Source organism: Helobdella robusta (genome assembly GCF_000326865.2).
Source record: "Helobdella robusta unplaced genomic scaffold HELROscaffold_54, whole genome shotgun sequence".
NCBI lineage: Eukaryota > Metazoa > Annelida > Clitellata > Rhynchobdellida > Glossiphoniidae > Helobdella > Helobdella robusta.
The window spans coordinates 746,959-768,094 of record NW_008705287.1 but is presented as its reverse complement, the minus strand read 5'-3'; the positions used below and the strand labels follow the sequence as shown (position 1 = coordinate 768,094).

General features: G+C 34.3%; 1 protein-coding gene across 1 annotated transcript in view; it reads left to right on the top strand.

Annotated features, from left to right (window-relative positions):
- Positions 1–47: 47 nt before the first annotated feature.
- The window catches only part of HELRODRAFT_86826 (hypothetical protein), a gene marked incomplete at both ends in the record, with an annotated part of 25,121 nt that continues 4,032 nt past the window's right edge, over positions 48–21,136 (top strand). Inside the window, 13 exons of the mRNA XM_009028224.1 lie at positions 48–158; positions 3,377–3,511; positions 3,668–3,818; positions 3,992–4,101; positions 4,217–4,357; positions 17,394–17,571; positions 17,802–17,939; positions 18,161–18,336; positions 18,719–18,958; positions 19,117–19,189; positions 19,488–19,616; positions 19,775–19,961; positions 20,048–20,141. Of these exons, the coding sequence (XP_009026472.1) occupies positions 48–158; positions 3,377–3,511; positions 3,668–3,818; positions 3,992–4,101; positions 4,217–4,357; positions 17,394–17,571; positions 17,802–17,939; positions 18,161–18,336; positions 18,719–18,958; positions 19,117–19,189; positions 19,488–19,616; positions 19,775–19,961; positions 20,048–20,141 (1,863 nt within the window). The remainder of the gene's footprint in view (positions 159–3,376; positions 3,512–3,667; positions 3,819–3,991; positions 4,102–4,216; positions 4,358–17,393; positions 17,572–17,801; positions 17,940–18,160; positions 18,337–18,718; positions 18,959–19,116; positions 19,190–19,487; positions 19,617–19,774; positions 19,962–20,047; positions 20,142–21,136) is intronic.

Below are 21,136 nucleotides of genomic sequence, written 5' to 3'. Positions count from 1 at the left end.
ATAGCGATAATGATAACCGTGTCAATACTGTCTGTAATGTCAATAATATGGATAACATTGATTGCAACGACGACGACATTGCTGGCGATGACGTGGATGACGATGACAACAATGAGGAAGATGATGATGAGGAGGAGGATGAAAATGAGGATGATAAAGTAATAAACGGGGGTAGTGAGTGTTCGAGTGGGGATGAGTACAACCCGAAGTTGGACATGAAGGAGGAGAAGATGAGGAGGAGGAAGGAGAGGAGGCAGGTCATGAAGAACAATCGCAATAAATCAGGTCAGTTTTCCACCTCCATCTAGTCAATAAATTTTCTGTTTTATTTTTTTGACTTATCATCCATCTATTTATCTATCTGTCTATCCATCTATTCCTCTATCTATCTATCTATCTATCTGTCTATCTATCTATCTATCTATCTGTCTGTCTATCTTTCTATCCATCCATCCATCTATCTATCTAACTAATATATATCATCTCATTTTTTTATTATTTTCATCAGCAATTTTAACGTTATTGTTAATGGTTTTTACCAGTCTATTAATGATCGTAAATTTTATTAAAATCGAATGCTTGGGATGTTGATTGAACTCGATTGAGAACATGTGATCATTTAAATTCCGCCGCTTAGAAAATTTTGCCGTACAGATTTTAATCATTATTATTTATTTATTTATTCATTTAGTTATTTATTTTATAAAATGTGATAATTCAATTATCAAACTGGTTGCAGCTAAAAGGAGTCTGCAGAAGATAAAGGAGAAGTTGCGCCTGAAGAAGATAAAGATGCAGATGGAGAAAAACTCGCAAGAGAAGAAATCCTGTGATGACGATGACGACGACGATGATAAAGGCGATGGTGCTGATGATGACGCTGCTGCTAATGATGATAATGATGGTGACGATGATAAAAAAGGTGTTGATCAATCTAAAAAGGTGAAAAATAAGAGTAAAATTAAAACAAAAGGAGGAAATAAGAAGGACGATAAAGTTAAAAAGAATGACAGTAACGAGGATGATGATTTTGGTGAGGAGGATAAGAAAGTGAAGGCTAGAGAGGACGATGACTGCAATGATGTGAGTAAGAGGAGGAGAAACATTCTCGACAAAAAATTGCAGAGATTCCAAAAAAGTCGCAAGGCAGGCGATCAGGATAGTGGCGGGAATGACGATGACGACGGAGATGATGGTAACGAAGACGAGGGCAAGAAGAAGAACATGGACAAGACTAAAAAAGATGCAGCTGGAGATGAAAAGTTGGGGAGAGGATGTCGGGTGAGGAAGAAAAAGTCCATGAAGGAGGAGGAGGAGGAAGACGAAGAGGAGGAGGCGGACAAGGGGATGTCGAAAAGCATCAGGAGTGTTAAGAAGCTACTGAAGTACGATAACGCGCAGGATTACATGGCAAACAAGAAAACATCTTCGAAAGCTCATCACGCAGCCACTGGTGAGAATGATTCAAAAGTCAAACAGGAAAAGAAGAATGGTGGTGATGGGTGGAATGATGATGTTGGTGACAAATTTGATGAGCATGATAATGATGGAATGAATGATGAGAACAGTCTGACCAATGATGCCACGAGTAAAGAAAAGATGATGGTGAAAAAGAAGAGGATGGAAATGTCAACTGAAGGTCATTACTTCAATTCATTTTTTGCTCATCTATTTATTTATTTGCATCTTATCAATATTATTTTGTGAATGTTTGTGTGTGTTTATGTGTATGTGTGTGTGTTTGTGTTGCTCTCATCGTTGAAAATTTGTATGGTCAACAATCTGGCTGGAACTGCGAAGAAAGAGATAATATATATTCCAACAAATTGAAAAAATTTCAAAATTTCAACAGTTTTAAACATTTGTTTCTGTGGTAATAATTATAACAGAAAGCAGCAGCCAATGTTTATTGAAGAGAGTGAGTAGGTATTAATTAATAGTGTGAAATGTTGTGTCAAATCAGCTGAGAGTGCCAAGAGCCACGTCATCGACAGACTCTTCGACGATAGTTTCGAAGCTGAGTCAACTAACATGGATCCCAATTATGGCGGCAACAACGACGATGACGACGATGTTGACTTCGAAGATATCAGTGGGGCAGATAATGATGAGGTTGGCTGTTCGTTGTTTTATTTTTGGCACTTTCACTATGCAGATGATATCATTTTAATATATATGTAACATTGCAAGTGGTTCTGCATATGTCAGAGCTGTTGCAATAATAAAGACTAAAAAAATATGCAGAGAATAAAAAGGCCAACAGTTATTTTAATGAACATTTTTTTCAGGAAATGTTGTCTGAAGATAACGTCGATGAAGATGAAGAAGATGATGCTGATGAAGAAAATAATGATGATAATTATAACGACGACGATGATGATGATATATTAAATATGGCTTCTAAAAAGTGCAAGGGTAAGCTTTTGAAAATGTTTTTCATTCTCCAAATATGCTCTAGCGTTTAATTTATATTTTCAACATTTTATAACACTAACATGAGAAAGAAAAATAATTAAACATAATACACATTCCACGATGAATATGATGATGATGATGATGATGGTGATGATGTTAATGTTATTTATAGCCCTTAATGACATCTATGTGATATACTTATTTATTTTTATATATCGATTATTTTATCTTGCAGAGAAGCAGAGCAAAAAATCAAAGAAACATCGTCAAAAAATCGGTGACGACGATGACGACGACGACGGTGATCATGGTGATGATGTGAGGGTTCCTGCCAACGGTCTTGATGATGATTCGAACAGCAGGAGCAATTTGAAGAACTCGAAGAAGAGGAAGAGGGATCGACTGCTGGCTGCCTCCCTCCTCAGTTCCGGGGAGGAAGATGCTGAGTGAGTGGAATGATGTGATGGTGAAGATGATGATGATGCAAACGATGATGGTGCTGTTGATGGTGATGTTGATGATAGTGGTGGAGTAACGACGATGATAATGATGATGTCGGCAATATTTTCAGAACGACCACAAAGAAATCTGATAAGAACGGCGAATCGATGCCGAAAAAAAAGAGAGGGAGAAGAAGGAAGAGAAAGGATGATGACGACGATGAAGAAGATGATGAAGGCCTGAAGGCCATCTTGAAGGAATCAGATGGAGAGGTAGAAGAGAAGAAAAAGAAACGCCGAAGAATAAAGAATGATTCATCCGGTGAGAATGAGGTCAGTATGATTTTTAGGATCATTATTTATATTTCGGTTTGTTATAATTCTTTGCTTATTACATTTCATGTTTTATAAATTACCAAGATTGATGACAAAAAACTGACAAATGACTTAATGTTCTTGAGTAAACTCAAATAAAGAGGAACACCAAACAGGATGGCAACAGCAGCTCGGACGACAACCAGGCTTCGGGCAAGAAGAGGAAGAAGATCCATAAGATCATTACGAGCAAGAAGTTGTCGAAAGAAACCATCGATGCTGCCAAAGCTGAGGAGGAGAGGAGGAAGAGAATCGATGAAAGACAGAAGCTGGTTGGTGCTGTTAGAACTTTCCATTTTATATTGGAAACATTCCAACGAGGGACACTTATTTTATTCGGAGTTTAAATTGTATAATCAAATGCAAATTATGTGTCGTGTTTATTTTAATAATAAAATATTATTTATGATGATGACTAAACTTTGATTGATGAACAGTTCAATCAAGTTGTGGTTGAAGACACGAGTTCACCGACAAAATGTCCAATGACAACCAAGTTGGTTCTTGAGGCAGACCCCGAGACCAACGAACCCCTCATTGAGGTGCACAAGAAGGTCATCTGCAAGTTGAAGCCACACCAAGTTGAAGGTTTGCCTTCTCTGAAGATTGCATTGCATTTTGATGCGTTGACTGTTCGTTCAATGCATTGTTAACAATTTACTTGACATATTCTTCAATGGTTGCTTCAAATTTTAAAAATTGTAATGAAAATTATCTCTTTTTTGCTACTTATTTTTTATAATTAATCTATGAAACACCAGCTGTGAAGTTCATGTGGAATTGTTGCGTGGAGTCGTTGGAAATGTTGAAGAAGGAAGAGGGGTCTGGATGCATCCTGGCCCACTGCATGGGACTTGGGAAGACTCTCTCTGTAAGGACTCTTTCACGTTTCTTGATTCCCTGATTTAGTACATTTGATGAGGGGTGTCAAGTTGTGATATGTTTTTAATATTAGTTAACATGAAAATTTGAAATTGTACATGCAGGTCATTTCGTTTGTGCACACGTTGTTGCGTCATAAGAAGCTGACCAGAATGACCACATGTCTGGTACTCACCCCCCTCAACACCATCCTCAACTGGGAATCTGAATTTGAAAGGTGGCTCAAAGGGGCACAACCGCTTGATGTTAGTTCTTCTGTTATCAGTTTTTATTCTTCGAATGCAAAGATGTTTGTTGCTTGGTTGAAATTTATAACTGAATGATGGTGGTATGCTGAAAACTGCATATTTGCCTCGAGAGTGTCATGCAAACGAAGAGTATGCAATAATTTAAATGGTGCTCAATTTTATTGGAACAGTTGGTGCAACTGTCACTTCGACTATTTGAGCCAGCATGCGTGTCTGTACTTATGTATATTTTATGCACATATTCAATTATTTTTATTATTTTATTTTATTTGTACCTTTATTTGAAGTAACATTATTTAGCATTTTTTGCTTTTGTTTTTGTCTATACCAAATTAATTGTAAAAAAAACTAACCGTCCAGTAAATGATTTTTTTAAATGTCTTGAGCATCAACAAAATTTATGTAATTAATTTTTACAAATAATAAAATAAGCAAAATACAGCTGTTTAGAAGGAAATTTTTTTAATTTTAAAATATTTCTGCATCTTTAAATTTTTTGATTATTTGATTTTTTAAAATATTATTATAAAAAGTTATACATACGATACGATACATTTTATTTGTCTCCAAAACAAAGGAAAAAAGAAGACAGGATGACCATAAAAAGTTAACAAGTAACCTATCAAGTATAGCCACCTTACACATAGTTAAAAAGATAATAAAATTAATTCCTATAAAAAAAAACAAATCATAGATACACATATACATATGCATAAACATATATATATACATATATATATATATATATATATATATATATATAGATATATACACATACATACATATACATACATAAGTTTACCACTACTACTGTTATCATTATGAACATTTACAAACAGTTCCAATCTACTTATATCTAAAAACAAATCAATAAATCATAGCGATATTGAATACAACAATAAAATAAAAGTTTGCCTATAGGATATAGAATACCTTAATTTGTTCAATATCCAAAGAATTTACGCATATCAATAAACATATATATATATATATACACACCCATATATATATATATATATATATATATATATATATATATATATATATATACAAACGTTCATATAAAATAAAAAAACACCCATAATATATAAACATATACACACACACACACACACACACACATATATATATATATATATATATATATATAACAAAAAAGTCTGCTGACACAGTCATGAAGTAAACAATACATATAACTATTACTATATATATATATAACTATTACATATAACTCAAGAATTAAAGCAATTACGTATATTGAAACAACCATTCATAAAGAAATTGTGCATATAACTAACACTCATCATATATTTACAACACTCATTCATCATATATTTACACATGTTAATAAATGATCATTCATTTATTTAAAAGATCGTCCGGTTACACGAGATATATGCGAGCACACAAGTGTGATCACATATATTTAATTTTTCTTATTCACGAAATTTGATTAAGTAAAATTTCTTTCAATTTTTTTTTAAAGTAAGTTAAACTATTGATATTTACTACAGAATTTAAATTATAAGTAGCTAATAAGTAATTCCAAATTCGAGGACCATTACAAATTATTTGAAAATACAATATATTAGTTTTAGATCTATTACACTTAATTAAATATTGATATCTACTATTTAAGTTATAATTATAATAATCATGAAAAATCATTGGTAATAGTCTTGGTTTTTGCTTAAAAACAAATATTGCAGAAAGGTATCTATGTAAATCAATAAAATTTAAGTTATGTGTTGAAGAAAATAACAATGTTGTTGAGTCATGAAATTGAAAGTTAGTAATTATTCTCATAGCTCTTTTCTTCAGCAACTTCAATGGCAATGTCAATGATGGATACGTGGATGCCCAGATAATATTGCTGTACACAAGATGAGGCAAACAGAGCGAGTTTTAAAGCAGATTCAGTGTCTGTCTTGGTAAGTAGAATTTAATTCTGCTAATTACATCAAGTGATCGGGCTATCCTGCCTGCTACAGTATTAATATGAATTTTAAAAGTCAACTTGTTGCATAAATTAACTCCCAAAAAATTTGTAGTTTTTGTTTCAGTCACAATTTCATCATCAATAATGATTTTATAAGGCTCCTTATAGTTCAAATATTGTACGGGGCCAAAAATCATTAATTTCGTCTTTTTTTTGTTCATGGTTAGTTTGTTGCTCTTAAACCAATTGACAATTGACTGAATATTGTTGTTAATTTCACTTATTAGTTCATCTAGTTTTCTGTTAGTTTTGAAAACATTAGTATCATCAGCATACATTATATAGTTAAAGGCATCTGATGAATTAGAAAGGTCATTTATATAGATTGCAAACAAAAGAAGACCAAGGAACTACCTTGAGGAACTCCGATATTAATTTTTTGTAGATTAGAATCTTTACCATTCCATCTGACAAATTGTGATCTGTCTTTCAAATAACTTTCAAGAAGCATTAAGCCCTTTTCTCGTATTCCATAGTGCTCCAGCTTTTTGATTAAAATTCCATTGTCAACGCAATCAAATGCCTTGCTTAAGTCTAAAAAAAATTCCAGCGGTGAATCTTTTATCTTCAGCGGCCATTCCTATATTGCGAATTAATTGAATTATTGCCATTTTTGTAGATTGATTTTTTTGAAACCAAATTGACTTGTGAAATCACATTAAATTGATCAAAGAAAGAGGTTAATTTTTTATGTATTATTTTTTCAAAAATTTTGGAAAAACCAGGTAGCAAAGAAATTGTCCAAAAATTAGAAATCTCTTTGCATTTTTTTGCTTGTGGACTGGAATTACTTTTGCAATTTTGAAAATGTTTGGAAATATGCGGTTAATAAGGTATGTTAGGACTGGCAATATCGACTGAATTGTGGCTGTAATTATTTTAGTTGGAATGTTATCATATCCACATGAAAATTTTGTTTTTAATTATTTAGTAACAAGATAATTATCATGCATTGTGACTTCTTCTATAAATATTGTATTCTATTTGTCAAAAACTTTTCAAAATCTGATACCTTAGCAAAGCCTTCAGCCAATTTTTCAGCAATAGAAACATAATGATCATTCAGTATATTCTGCGGATCATCTACAGCTTGACCATTTGATGTTAAACAATCATCTTCATGTCCATTTTTCTTGTCTGATCTTCTCAAGGCATCATTAATAACTATCCATGTTTTTTAATATCACCTCTATTGATTTCTAACAAATTATGCAGGTACTGTTTTTTTGCATTAATTATTGATTTTTTAAAAAGTTTATTTGCTATTTTGAAATTTTCATAATTTTCATGATTAGGACTTTTAAGAAACTTTTTATATAAACTGTTTTTATTTGTTATTATCAGTTTCACTTCACTATTCATCCAAGGTTTATCTTTTTTAATTTGCAACTTTACAACATTCAGAAAAACACAAATTAAAGTTTTCAACGAATTCACTCCGTGCCACTTCAACCTCTTCACAAGAGTAGACATGAGTCCAGTCATGAGTGCAAAGCTTAAGGTTTAGATTATTAATTCGAACCTCTGAGAATACATATTTAGTTGAAGGCATTGCAATGCATTCAGCTGGTTTTACCTGTTCCTGAAATTGAATCAGCATGAAGATTGGCAAATGATCAGACAAGGTACAAGCCAGAATTCCAGATAATCTTAGATCCAAAAAGCAATCTGCAAATATATTGTCTAGAGAAGATTGTTTGTTAACAGTAACTTTTGTAGGCAGTGAAATTAATTTCTTTAAACGGTGTGACTCCAAGATTTGCAGTAAAAGGTTGTTGTCTCCATTTAAATCATCAGTGAAATTTATATTAAAGGTCTCCTGCTACAGTGACATGTTTATTCTTGATATTCAAATGATTTAAAATTAGATCAATCGATTCGCTGAATATCTTAATAAGAAATGAAGGTGGTCGATAAGCCACAACAAATATCATATTTTTTGTAGGTGATCTACTGACAATTTCAACAGCAAATATTTCTAAATCTGAGTTCAAATTATTGTTTACATCATGCAAAACTTTTACATTATATCTTTCTTTAATGAAGAATCCTACACCACCTCCACGTTTGTCCAAGCGATTTTTTCCAAAGTAAGACTAACCATTCATTGATATCAACTCCATATCACCATCAGTTAACCAGCTTTCACTTATAGCAATTATATCAAACTGAAAATTAAATTCATGAAGAAATTCAACTAAACCATCCACCTTATTTTTTAGACTTCTTATATTGAAATGAATTAAGTTAAAAAAAATAATCATTTGGTATGGTTCTTCCATTCAAATCATTAATTTCCTTAATATCTAAAAACAGTTTGCATTTATGGTCTACTGCAGTGCTTCTCGAACTTTTTGGTTCGGCGGACCGGCAAAGAATTTAACAGGAACGTCGCGGACCGCCACCCAGATTGCAGAATATATATATATATATATATATATATATATATATATATATATATATATATATATATGCGAAGTGTTATCAATTTTACAAAATTTGAATCTTTTTTTGTATAACTTTATTCAAAATGAAATAACAATAAAAAATATTTCGACATTAGAAAATAAAAATTGTTATAAAAAATTAGTGAGATGAATGAGCTCGTTTTCTATTTATTAATTCCTCAAGACGTGGCTGAAACGAAGACAGTGCCACACGTAGCGGAGAACAAACTTCCAAACAGTTTCTGTATTTTGTTTTCATTGCAGTCAAACATGAAAATCCAACTTCGCATAAATAAGTAGAAGGGAAAGGAAGAAGGGTTTTTATTGCTTCGTCAGTGAGCTCTGGGTATTCCGACTTGATACTGATCCAGAAAGCGGAAAGTGATGATGTATTTTCAAACTTCATTTTTAGGCCTTGGTCAGCAGCAAGCTCCAAAATTTTATCTTCCAACTTAACAGTCAAATTTTCCTTATGTTCAACAAAAGGATTTCTGATCCATATCTTTCCTATTCGTGGGTCATCCTCCGTAGGAAAATAAAATTCAAACCGTTCAGATAAGCTGGACAGATGCTCAATGATTAAGGTCTTCAAACTTTTGATGTCAAATCCTTTGCCTGCTTCATCAATGACTGTAGCTAAATTAAAAAACATTTCGAAACATTCTTTTTCCAATCTTTTTATCCAAGATTTTAGCTTTCTTTTTTGTCCTTCAATTTTATCAGCCATCGTGAAAACAGTCGCCATTTTCCCTTGGATTGAAATATTGAGATCATTTAATAATGCAAATATGTCTGACAAATAAGCCAATTTTGCGAGCCAATTGATATTCATAAGTAATTCTGACCAGATGGGCTTTTTAACCTGCAGAAACTCTGCTAGTTCATTTTTTAATTCAAATACTCTTGCGAGAACCTTTCCTCTGGATAGCCAACGCACTTCAGTGTGTAGCAATAGATGTTTATGATCAGCCCCCATTTCTTCACATAATCTGGCAAAAAGTCTTGAATTTAGTGCATTTGCTTTCACATAATTTACTATTTTGACTACTTCGCTGAGCACATTATTCAGTTCATCTGACATTTTCTTCACTGCTAAACTTTCTCGGTGAATGCAACAACGTGTTGCTTTACACTCCGGTGCTATTGCTTTAATTTTAGTTACAACACCAGAATAACGTCCAGTCATTGCTGCAGCACCATCTGAACAGACACCAACACAATATTTGAAATCTATTCCTTTACCAATGATATATTCACTGACAGTTTTGAATACTTCAGAACTTGTTGTATTTGTTGGGAGTGATGCTGAAAAGAAAAATTCCTCCTTTAAATCTCCTTCGTATTCAAAACGAACATAAACTAACAAAATAGCCATATTGGCCACATCTGTGCTTTCATCCAGCTGCAAAGAATAATACTTTGCAAGTTTCATTTGTTCAACTAGCTGCTCTTCAATGTCTTCTGCCATATCGCTAATGCGTCGACCAATAGTACTGTTTGAAAGTGGCACCTGGTCTATTTTTTTTGAAGCCTGCTCACCCAGCATCTCAAAACAGACATCTTTGATGCAATCTTTTATTAACGTTTCACCAATTGTGAATGCCTTTTTCGCTTTGGCAATTCGCAGAGCTGCTTTATATGAAGCTCGTAGCGCACACGTGTTTATAGGGGAAATACGAAACATTTGTTTTTGGCGACTCTTCAGATCAATGCGTTTTCTCTCAAAATATTCTTTTGGTTTTGCGCAAATGTCTTTGTGTTTGGTATTTAAATGTCTTTTTAGTTTTGATGGCTTTATTGCTTCGTTCGACAAAACCTCGCTGCAAATAACGCACTGCGGTTTCAACTCTGTTCCATCGTCCATTGGCATGAAGCCAAATTGAATGTATGATTCATCGTACTTTCGAATGAAGCTAGTTCTAATACGTTTTGTTGCACACGTTTCAATACCAATTGCCTTTACGATGCCATTTTCGTTGTCTGAAACTGAAGAATCGTCACTACTTTCATACATCAAATTCTCTTCCTGACGTTTCCTTTTCAAAAATTTGTCTATCGGGCCTTGTTTCGCCATGCCTAAAGTAGTTATTTTTGAATAAAATAAACTTTTACTTTCAAGAAAACAAATTAGCGGTCTTGATAACATCAAAATAAAATGAAAATATTAAAAAAAATCTGAACCAACCTGACAACAGTTCTAGCAACTTTATATATTAATTTGAATAAAATTTAATAAATTGCAAAATGAGTTATTCAATTTATATATAAATTTCAAAATTACAAATATATTTTAATTTAGCAATAACGTTGTTAACTCCTAGTTTTACCGGGTTTTTATCAATTTTACTCTGAACATGTGCAAATAGCTGATAAAGAAAGATTGAATATTTAAGCTGGATCCGATAGTTAATTTGTCACGCGTCCTTTCGCGTTATCACATTGAATATTAATTATAGTCATGCATATGCATTCGTGAACTTGCTTACCTTTAAACTCATCTACTAGTAATAACAATGACTTTCGCAATTGCGTTGCTGTCCAAGCTATGAATTTTCTGATTAATTTTCAAAATTTTTGGAACCTCGCCGCGGACCGGCAGCTATTGGTCCGCGGACCGGCGCAGGTCCGCGGACCACCACTTTGAGAAGCACTGGTCTACTGGAATATCATTGTTGAAAAAGAGTGCAAAAAAATCCTCATCCATAATTAGCATCAGAAACATTCACTGGTTTCTTTTCTTTGAATTGCCAATCTCTGACAATTATATGTTTTAGTATAATATCTGGGTTTTTTTTATTTTTGGGCCATCAAAACTTTCCAAGCATACACGAAACATCATTGAGTGTTCATTTTCAAAGTCAACTAAGTTATCCTTATCTTTGGACTCTTCATTACGTTTTAAGACGGGAAAACATGATATAACATTTATTCCCTTTGATTTCAGATATCTTGTGACAACGTCTCTGTGGCATTTCATTACGTTGCTAACCGAGTAGAAAGATTTTTTAATCAATATTTTATTAGGTTTTGATTCACTATTTTCACTTTCATGCTTTGAAAATTTTTTTCTTTTATAACTCATCTTTATTTTTTTCAATTCTTCATCCGAATTCATATCTATTCTATTACACTGAGCAACAAAAAAAATTTTTGAGGAAATTTCCTAATTTTTTACAACTGATTTATGATAATTTGGCACCGCTGAGTCCGAAAATGACATCCGTTTCTCTAGGTCAGGTCCAGTTTTTCTGCTAAGTTAAATGTTTATTTTATTTTATTTGTGAATAAATCAGTAAAATTTTTGTGCCATAATTGGTTTATTTCTATGAACATTTCTCATTCGGAATTGGTTTCAAAGAGAAAAAAGCGTTCTGAAACACAGTACCTTAAGTAAGGGTCATTAATGTTCGTCATTGTTAAGAATTTAGGGCTTCCGTTTATTGGATACCCTGGAATGCTCAGCATCAGGGATGTCTCTCTTTAGAGTCCAGCAGTAATCAGCCATCATGACGGCATTCTAACGTCCCTGATACCTGGTCTCCATCTCCTTCATCTCCTGGTGGAATCTCTCTCCCTGCTCGTCGCTCATTGATCCAAGATTCTCAGGAAAACGATCCATATGTGAAAATAGATAATGCAGTTTGATGCTCATGTTGCATCCGAGTTTTTTGAAAGCAGTCACCATATTGTTGACAAGTTCAGCATAGTTTCTGGCCTTGTTGTTGCCAAGGAAGTTTTTCACAACGAGAACAAAAGCATTCCATGCTTCCTGTTCCACTTTGTTCATTGACTTTTCAAACTCTGGATCTCTGATGAGCCGACGGATTTGAGGACCGTCAAAGATACCAGCTTTTAACTTCACTATGGTTACTCCCGGAAATGTCTGGCACATGTAATTGAAGCAGCCACCTTCCTTGTCTAGAGCTTTTGTGAACTGCTTGATCAAGCCAAGCTTGATGTGCAGTGGTGGGAAGAGTATCCTGTCTCTGTCCACCAGAGGGCTGTTGATAACGTTACTTGCTCTGCAAGGCACTAGTTCCTCTCGCACAGGCCAGTCCTTCTTCGTGTAATGGTGAGCAGTGTCCCTACTGTCCCACATGCACAGAAAACATGGGTATTTGGTGAACCCGAATTGTTGCCCCGACAAAAAATTCACCATCTTCAGGTCGACACAAATAACCCACTTATGCTGATCATAACGAATCATCTCCAGCACATACTTCACCGCTTCATACTTCTCCTTCAGTTTAGTAGAGTGAGCAAGGGGCACAGAGGCAAACTGGTTGCCGTTGTGCAGTAGAACACATTTCAGTGACCGCTTGCTGCTGTCAATGAACAGTCTCCAGTCTTCGGGCTTGTACTGCGGCACTCCCAGGTGGTGCAGAAGCTGTGCAATATCTGTGCAGTACACCAAGTCCTGCACCTCCGAGAAAAATTGGAGGTACTCTTGATGCCTGTTGCGGTACAGGGTGATGCGAGCACAGCCAGAGAGGAGGTTTTTTTTTCAATCTGGATGCCAACAGTTCAGCAGAGGCCTTTGACAAGCTGAGGTCGCGAACTAGATCATTTAGCTCCTGTTGGGAAAAAAGCTGTGGAGTTTCATCGTCAACAACTGGCCATTCTTCTTCTGTTTCCTGATCTTCATCACTGGAGGATTCGTCATCACTGATGTCTTGAAGTTTGTGAAACACAGGTACTGGAATATCATCTCAATGAGCTACAGGACGACGTGCGGATTGCAAATCAGGATACTCGAGGCTGCTTCGGTTCTTTCTGTTTATCCCAGTCAGATCGATGCTACAGAAGTAGCAGTCAGTGTCATGGTTTCTCTGCTCCCGCCAAACCATGGGAATTCCAAACTTCAGACACGTCTTCTTGCCCTTGGTCCACTGACGCAGATACACGGTGCAAGCCTTGCATACCATGTGTGGCGCCCAATCTTTATCCTGGTCACCAAGTTTAATACCAAAATAAGCATGGTAAGCACGCTTTATGAAACATGTGACTTGATTCCTGTTATGAACAAGTGTGTATTCACCGCGGATATAGCAAAATACGTCGGGTTTATTTTTACAAGATCTTCTCTTGGAAGCCATGTCGTTCGCTTGCGATTCGTTTGCAACTGATACCTATACTAATGCAATCTGCTATATGGCTCAGATTTGGAAAATGCTGACGTAACTATCCATAGTTATACACAGCCTCGTCCGGGCATGTCTGCAATTGTCTGATCACGTGACTGTAGTTACGTGATTTAATGCATTGAACGTGTGTGTGTGTGTGTGTGTGCATAGGGGAAACATAAAAATACCAATTAATTAAAAATTGCAAATTCCTCATAGTGATGAAGTGATTAAGAACAAAGCATCACATACAGCGAAAATACCTGGGACTGTACACAAAAAAGTGAAAATGAAGATATGGCCATAGCTTAGAAAGTTGACCTGATCTAGAAAAACCAATGTGATATTTGGATTCAGGACATCAAAATTTCCATAAATCAGCCGAAAGACCTTAGGAAATTTTTTGGGTGTTGACCAGTGTTATTTGTTCGAAGATTTTCTTTGATCTGCTCACAACTACGAAGAGTTACTCGTTTTTTTCAACTCGTGTTTCATCAGGCCATAGAGGATTTTTTTCACCTCGCTTTTCAATTTTTCACTAAATAATAACTTTTTATTATTTATGCCAGCTTCATTAACATCAACATTGTCATACTCTTTATTATTGACCTCTAAAGAATTTATTTTTGACTTTAGCGCCAACACAGACTTTCCATAGTTTTCAAAGCTACTTGAAATAAACATGTGTTGCTTTGTCAACATGGCTCGTATTTCATTTTTAATAATTTCAAAATTTTTCTAAACACATTTTTCAAAATTTGGAATTTTTGACATATCAGCCCTAACGAACAATGGAAGTTTATCCAACGTATTGGCAGCAATAACACTTTTCAAGATTTCAATACATTCCATTAGTTTGTCCTTTTTCTGAGTAACTTTTGAAGCAGATTTTTCTAATTTCCTATTTCAATTTTCAAACTTTTTATAGCAGTCACAATATCCTCATGAGTATAGAACTCAGCAGTGTTGCTAATAAACTATCAATCAATCAATCTTCGTTTTGCGTCTAGAGTCCCGGTTCCCCGAGGTAGGATGTGTTGCTAATAAACTCCTCACTATTAAACGAATTAACATTATTTATTTATTAAAAAATACAAGATTTCGTTAACAACATACTGTCTGGCAGCCATTTTTTTACATACATGTTGTTTGATGCAAAAAAAAACAGTTTTATTTAAATATATAGAAAAACAAAAGCAAAATAAAATCACGTGGTTTGATTCAATATAGCTAATATTTTACAAAAGTTTTTAAATTCTTCAAATTTCTTAATTATTTGAATATTTACCAAAAATTATACAAATTGTTTGATGCAAAAAAGTTTATTGAACAATAATAATTAAATTTTTCGAAAAAAATCCAAAAAAGCAATATGATTTGGTTAAATTTAGCAAACATTTAACAAAGTATACATTCTTTAAATTTTTTGACTATTTGGTTTTTTTTAAAATTATTAAAAAAATTTATAAAAGTTGTTTGATGCTAAAAAAACAATTTTAATTCAATTTATAGAAAAACAAAATAAAGCATGATTTGATTCAATTCGTCAAACATTTTACAAAGTTTTAAATTCTGCATTAATATAAAAAGCGTATTTATTAGTTTGAATTTTTAATTAAATTTTGCTACCAGCATTAAAAAGAAAGGTTGTGTGCAATACCTTGCAAATAATCAACAGTGTTTCTACCATCATAGGATCTTACAATACTTAAAATTTTTGTATTTAAATTAGCATATTTTTTCCTTGGAGGTTGTAAGGGATGACCAGCCAACATTTGAGCGCAATGTACTTGCTAAATACTTGGTTCTTTTTGTAAAAATTTAATGAACTTCCAAAGTGTTGGGTGGTAACATCCAATGTTTGACTGAAAACATCTCTGCTAGCCTTCAATCGCATTGTTTCTCAACTCATCCTCACAACGCTGACGCATGTTCCTTATTTTTATATCATGAACTGGTTGGCGTCTGCCATGGCGTTGTGGTCTTCCTATATAATTGTCCTCAAAGTAATCTAAAACTGGCAAACAATCAACAGAAAGTGATGCATACAAAATTTCAAATGCTTCAACCACTTCAACTGGTGGAACAAATGCAAGAGCTGCAATCATCCTTAGATTCAATGCAAAATCTGAATTTTTTTATACTGACACTGAAGACCATTTTCCTGAATTTTTCTGTATATATTTTGACATAGGTGAAAAAAATGGCCTTTAATGTCACAGTTTTGAAATTTCCTTTTGAAACTGTTCATTACTGCCAATTCAAAATCAACCATTACTTTAGTTGGGTTTTAATTAACATTTAGCAAAGAAATTATCTCAAACATTTTATTATAAGTTTCCTCCTTTTTGTTTGGTAGTAAAATGAAAATGCAAGGTATTACCCGCCCTTGAACAAGAGCATGAATAGTATATAATTGAAAGAATACAGAATTTGCTGTTTTGAATGTCCCATCCATGAAGCAATGTGATGATGATTGTAAAAGTTTGAGGTTATCATCAGCTCCAAAAATAAACATCCGATTACTATTTTCTCGTCCAGAATCATGCAAAAGGAAATTTTGCCCATCAAGAGTAAATTTATAACAATCTGGAATTTCAACATCAGCCAGATTCAATGATAAAGCAATCGAATTGCTAACAACTTGACGGTGGCGTCTTATATTATGTCGTATATGGCGAACAGTTGGCAATTTAGCTTTAGCATTATCACTTATTACTGAAACGCATCTAGCAACGATTTGTTGTGTTGATTCTAATGTTTCTTTTGCTAATAACTTACATTGTTGTGCACAGGTTAGAACTTCTTTTCTCGCTGCATCTGGAGCATGAGAATTGTACGTTCATTCGTTCTACAAGCTCATGACCACGAAGTTTAAGTTTAGCCTTGCACGAACTAGTGTTTCTCCTTTTTTCGCATTCATATGATACGACACCGTCTGCTAAGTCTTTCAGTTTAACATAAATAAAACCTTCGAAAAGCACTTTTAATATTCCTCTATTAGAATTTACGAATTCAATCAACGAAGCCATCATTACGTGTAATTGAAATCAAATTTATAACAAAATAATAACGATTATTTGTTTCCAACAAAAAATATTGACAAAATTGAATTAAGTTCACAGACATCACAGACAACAAAAATATGTATCGTAAAAGATATGGAAAAACTATTTATCATTGAAAAAACATAAAACGTTAATTTTTTTGCATTAGAAATAAAATTAACAACAGCTCAGTTTGTTCTAATAAATTAGAAATTATAATTTATTTGTCCTTAGAGTTGTTATATGGGGGGTGGATTTAGTCCAGGGGGTATTTTTCTCGGGGGAGGGATAATTGTCCGGGGGTATTTTGCTCGGGGGTATTTGTCCGGGGGTAGATGTCCGGGGGGTATTTGTCCTAGAACCGAATTAAGATACAGTAAATAGATGTAATAAATTGTTTGTTGATGTTTGCTGAAGGTGTATGAGATGTCCACCGTGAAAGACAACTGGAGTCGTAGTGAGGTGATCAAGACGTGGAGGACTGAGGGAGGGGTGCTCATAATGGGCTACGATATGTTCCGCACGCTCTCACAACTCACTCGAGTCAAAAATAAAAAGCAGAAACAAATTATACTGGAGGGCCTTCTAGATCCTGGTTGGTTGGTTTCTGTATGTTTCAAAAAAGTATTCATACATCTGTTAATAAATTTTTCTTGCCAATCCACTTCTAATTTTTATCGTTGTTTCCTTGCAAAAGTGAACACATTGCAAATGAGTTCGATTGATTATTTGTCCAAGTTGAAATTATTTTTGATTTGAATCCATTGATCTGAATCATCGTTATTCGCCACAAATGAATAATCATTTGAGAATGAATAATTGCAGGGCCTGACCTGGTAGTGTGTGACGAGGGACACATACTGAAGAACGATGCAACAGGGCTGTCGAAGGCCTGCGTGAAGATTAGGACCAAGAGAAGGGTGGTGCTGACTGGCACACCCTTGCAGAACAACCTCAATGAATGTATTTATTATTATGCTAATGTTTTATTGTTCATTCATTTTTACGTGATATTTACATTGTGTACATCCTTATTTAGAAAGACAGATTAGTTTGCAGGCTTTAATTGCTTATTATTTGGTCTGGTGTAGATAGATGAAGATGAAACTCTGGTTGAAATTAAAATGTCCATGATAAATTCATTAGAAACAGATATAATAATATTGCAATTCTTATTTCTCCAGATCACTGCATGGTGAACTTCGTGAAGCCGAACTTGCTTGGTACTCGTAAGGAGTTCTTGAACAGGTTCGTCAATCCAATAACAAATGGTCAGTGCTCTGACTCAACGCCGAGAGATGTGAAGATCATGAAGAACAGGGCGCACGTGCTCCACGAAACACTGGCTGGATGTGTACAGGTAGGCAGTTTTTTTTGTTTACACTTTTCTATTCCTTTATTTCTGATTGGTTTCTTGCCTCTATCTAGGAAGCAACACATCGTTTCAATTGAATAAATTTATAGTGTGCACTTCTACGCTGCTGTTTGCTTCATCTGTGCAGTGTGCTCATGAGGTATGGGTAATGTAAAGTTGTGATTGTCCATTAGTGGTCGAGCCACGATCGTTTGCATCTTTTCGTTAGAACGTTAACACTTAATTCTTTCATTGCATCCTATCAGTTAGACTGCTTGCTACCAACAGCTAAGCGATTTTATTTTACTTCAAAAATTTCTTCTTCAAGCAATTTCTTAGTTAAACTTTTAATGTTTTTATAGCTCTTTTTGTTGAATTTGTTTCTCAGAGACGAGATTATTCAGCTTTAACGAAGTACTTGCTGCCAAAATACGAATATGTCCTGTCGATCAGGCTGTCGAGTGTCCAGACAAAGTTGTACGAGACGTATTTGAAAAGGATGTCGTCGGGGGAGATGATGGGTCCCATTGGACGGGGATCCAGGATATTCACTGATTATCAAAACCTCATGAAGATCTGGACTCATCCATGGGTCTTGAAGTTGGATGAGATCAGACAGGAATGCAAGGTCGGTTTGGTTGGCCTCCAGATAAATTCGCTAGTCTTCGTTTTTACTTCTTAAATAGATTCATTTCGCAATAGAAATATGCCTAGTTTTTATATTTTGCCACAGCTTGAAAGGGAACAACGTTTTTATTAGTTATTTTTATTTTTAAATTGAAACAGCGCAATTACAAAGATGATGCAGATTCTTTCATCGATGATTCCAATGAAGAATCTTTCCCTGAGACTGGAGAGAGTGAGTCGGAGGCTGGGTCAGCTTCGGAGGACGACTGGAGACCGAGGAGGAAGACCAGAGCGTCTGCCAACAAGTTTAACATTTTTTTATTTATTCAATTCCGTTTCTTTACATTTTGTGAGTCTGTGATGATTTAAAATAATCAACTAAAATGTGGGATTAAAACTATGAAAATATTTAAATTTATTTTGTTTCATGTAAATTTATCTATTATTTTCTCATAATTTGAAATGTTAATTCATCGATCCAATCCAAATTCCTCATTTGTCATGCAGTGAAGAGTCCAAGGAGAAGAAAGAAAAGAAATGCAAGTCATCGAAGAAGGAAGGGAAAGATGAGGAGATGGACGAGGATGACGACGATGACAACAACGAACATCTCGGAGAAATTGTTAAGGGCTGGAAGTCCCGAAGCAGAAGAGGGGAAGGTCAGTTTATTTTTTCTTATTTTCTTTCTTCATTGGTTATTCCAAATTTAATTTATTTTTTTTAATTGTATAGCTCTTAATTGTAACAAATAACCACACGTCTGGCAAACAAGTAAATAATAATAATAAATAAAATTTGTTTGAAAACTACTTGGCAGCTCCAACACCTGACGAGATAAAGAGGGAGGTTGAGGAGAAGATGAAGGAATCGACGGAAAACAAGATATCAGATGAATGGTGGGCGGACTTCCTGAAACATGAAGATGAATTCGACATCAGCATCAGTGGAAAGTTGATCCTGCTTGCCGAGATTCTCAAACTCTGTGAATCCATCGGAGATAAAGTGTTAGTTGGATTTCATTAGCTTGCCTGCTTTATTTAGACTGTCATATGTAATTTGATACATTATTTGTTGTGTGTTGCTCATGCAGATTGTTATTCAGTCAGTCACTCCTGTCGTTGGACCTCATCGAAAGATTCCTACTGCATTGGGACAAACATGTTGCTGAGGATCCAAGCAAGCAGGTGCCCACTGCATTCATTCTCATCATCACTTAACTCTATATCACCGATACTCATATATATTATATAAATATATATATATATACACACACACACACACACATATATATATATATATATATATATATACAATATTCTATAAATTCTACCGAATGTTTGGCGTTAATATGTTTGTAGTTCGTTTTTTCAATTTTTCTCACTAAAGTTTTTTGGTGAACGTTTAGTTTATTAAAATTCAAAATAAACTTATTTTCCGAATTCATGCTGCAAATAAGGCCATATTTCGATTCTGAATGAATCATCATCAATACTTTCTGCTGTTTATATAGGGAAGTATTGACTTTGTCAAAATGAATTTAGATGGAGATTGACTTTGTCTAAGTGAACTTAGATGGAAATTAGGTGTCAGGTTTTTTTATTGGCTGGTCATCTTCTTTGGTCTCCTTTTCTTCATCGATAGCATCATATTCTTTGTCACTATTTACAATGCTAGTTTTTATTAATTCTTTGTTTTCGTTGTTGGTTAAGCGCCGGGTTGGAAGTGAGGTTGTCATTTTTTGTTGTATATTTATTTTTGGTTTATTGATGTCGATCAGGACTGCTTCTGCAATTCTAAGATGCGTGTAGTTGCTGTTCTGGTATATTACTTTGGTGTTATGGTCGAGGATTTCACGGCTAATAGTGATTGAGTGTGTTGTGTCCAAATGAGATTTGATAGCACCACTCTGTTTATGCATTGTAAGCCTTCTAGTCAATGAGGTAGTAGTAATCCCGATATATGAGTCATGTTGACGTGCACAGCCGTCAAAGGGGCAATTAAATTCGTATATTACGTGATTACGCCTTAGCACAGAGTTATTCCTAGGACTACAGTTGTTTTTCAGTATTAGGTGAGACGTCTTTTTATTGTTGTAATATATTCGGAGTTTAACTTTATTATTTGGGTTGGTTGGTGTGACATTTTTATTGATGATATGTTTAAGAATAGCTTCATCTAC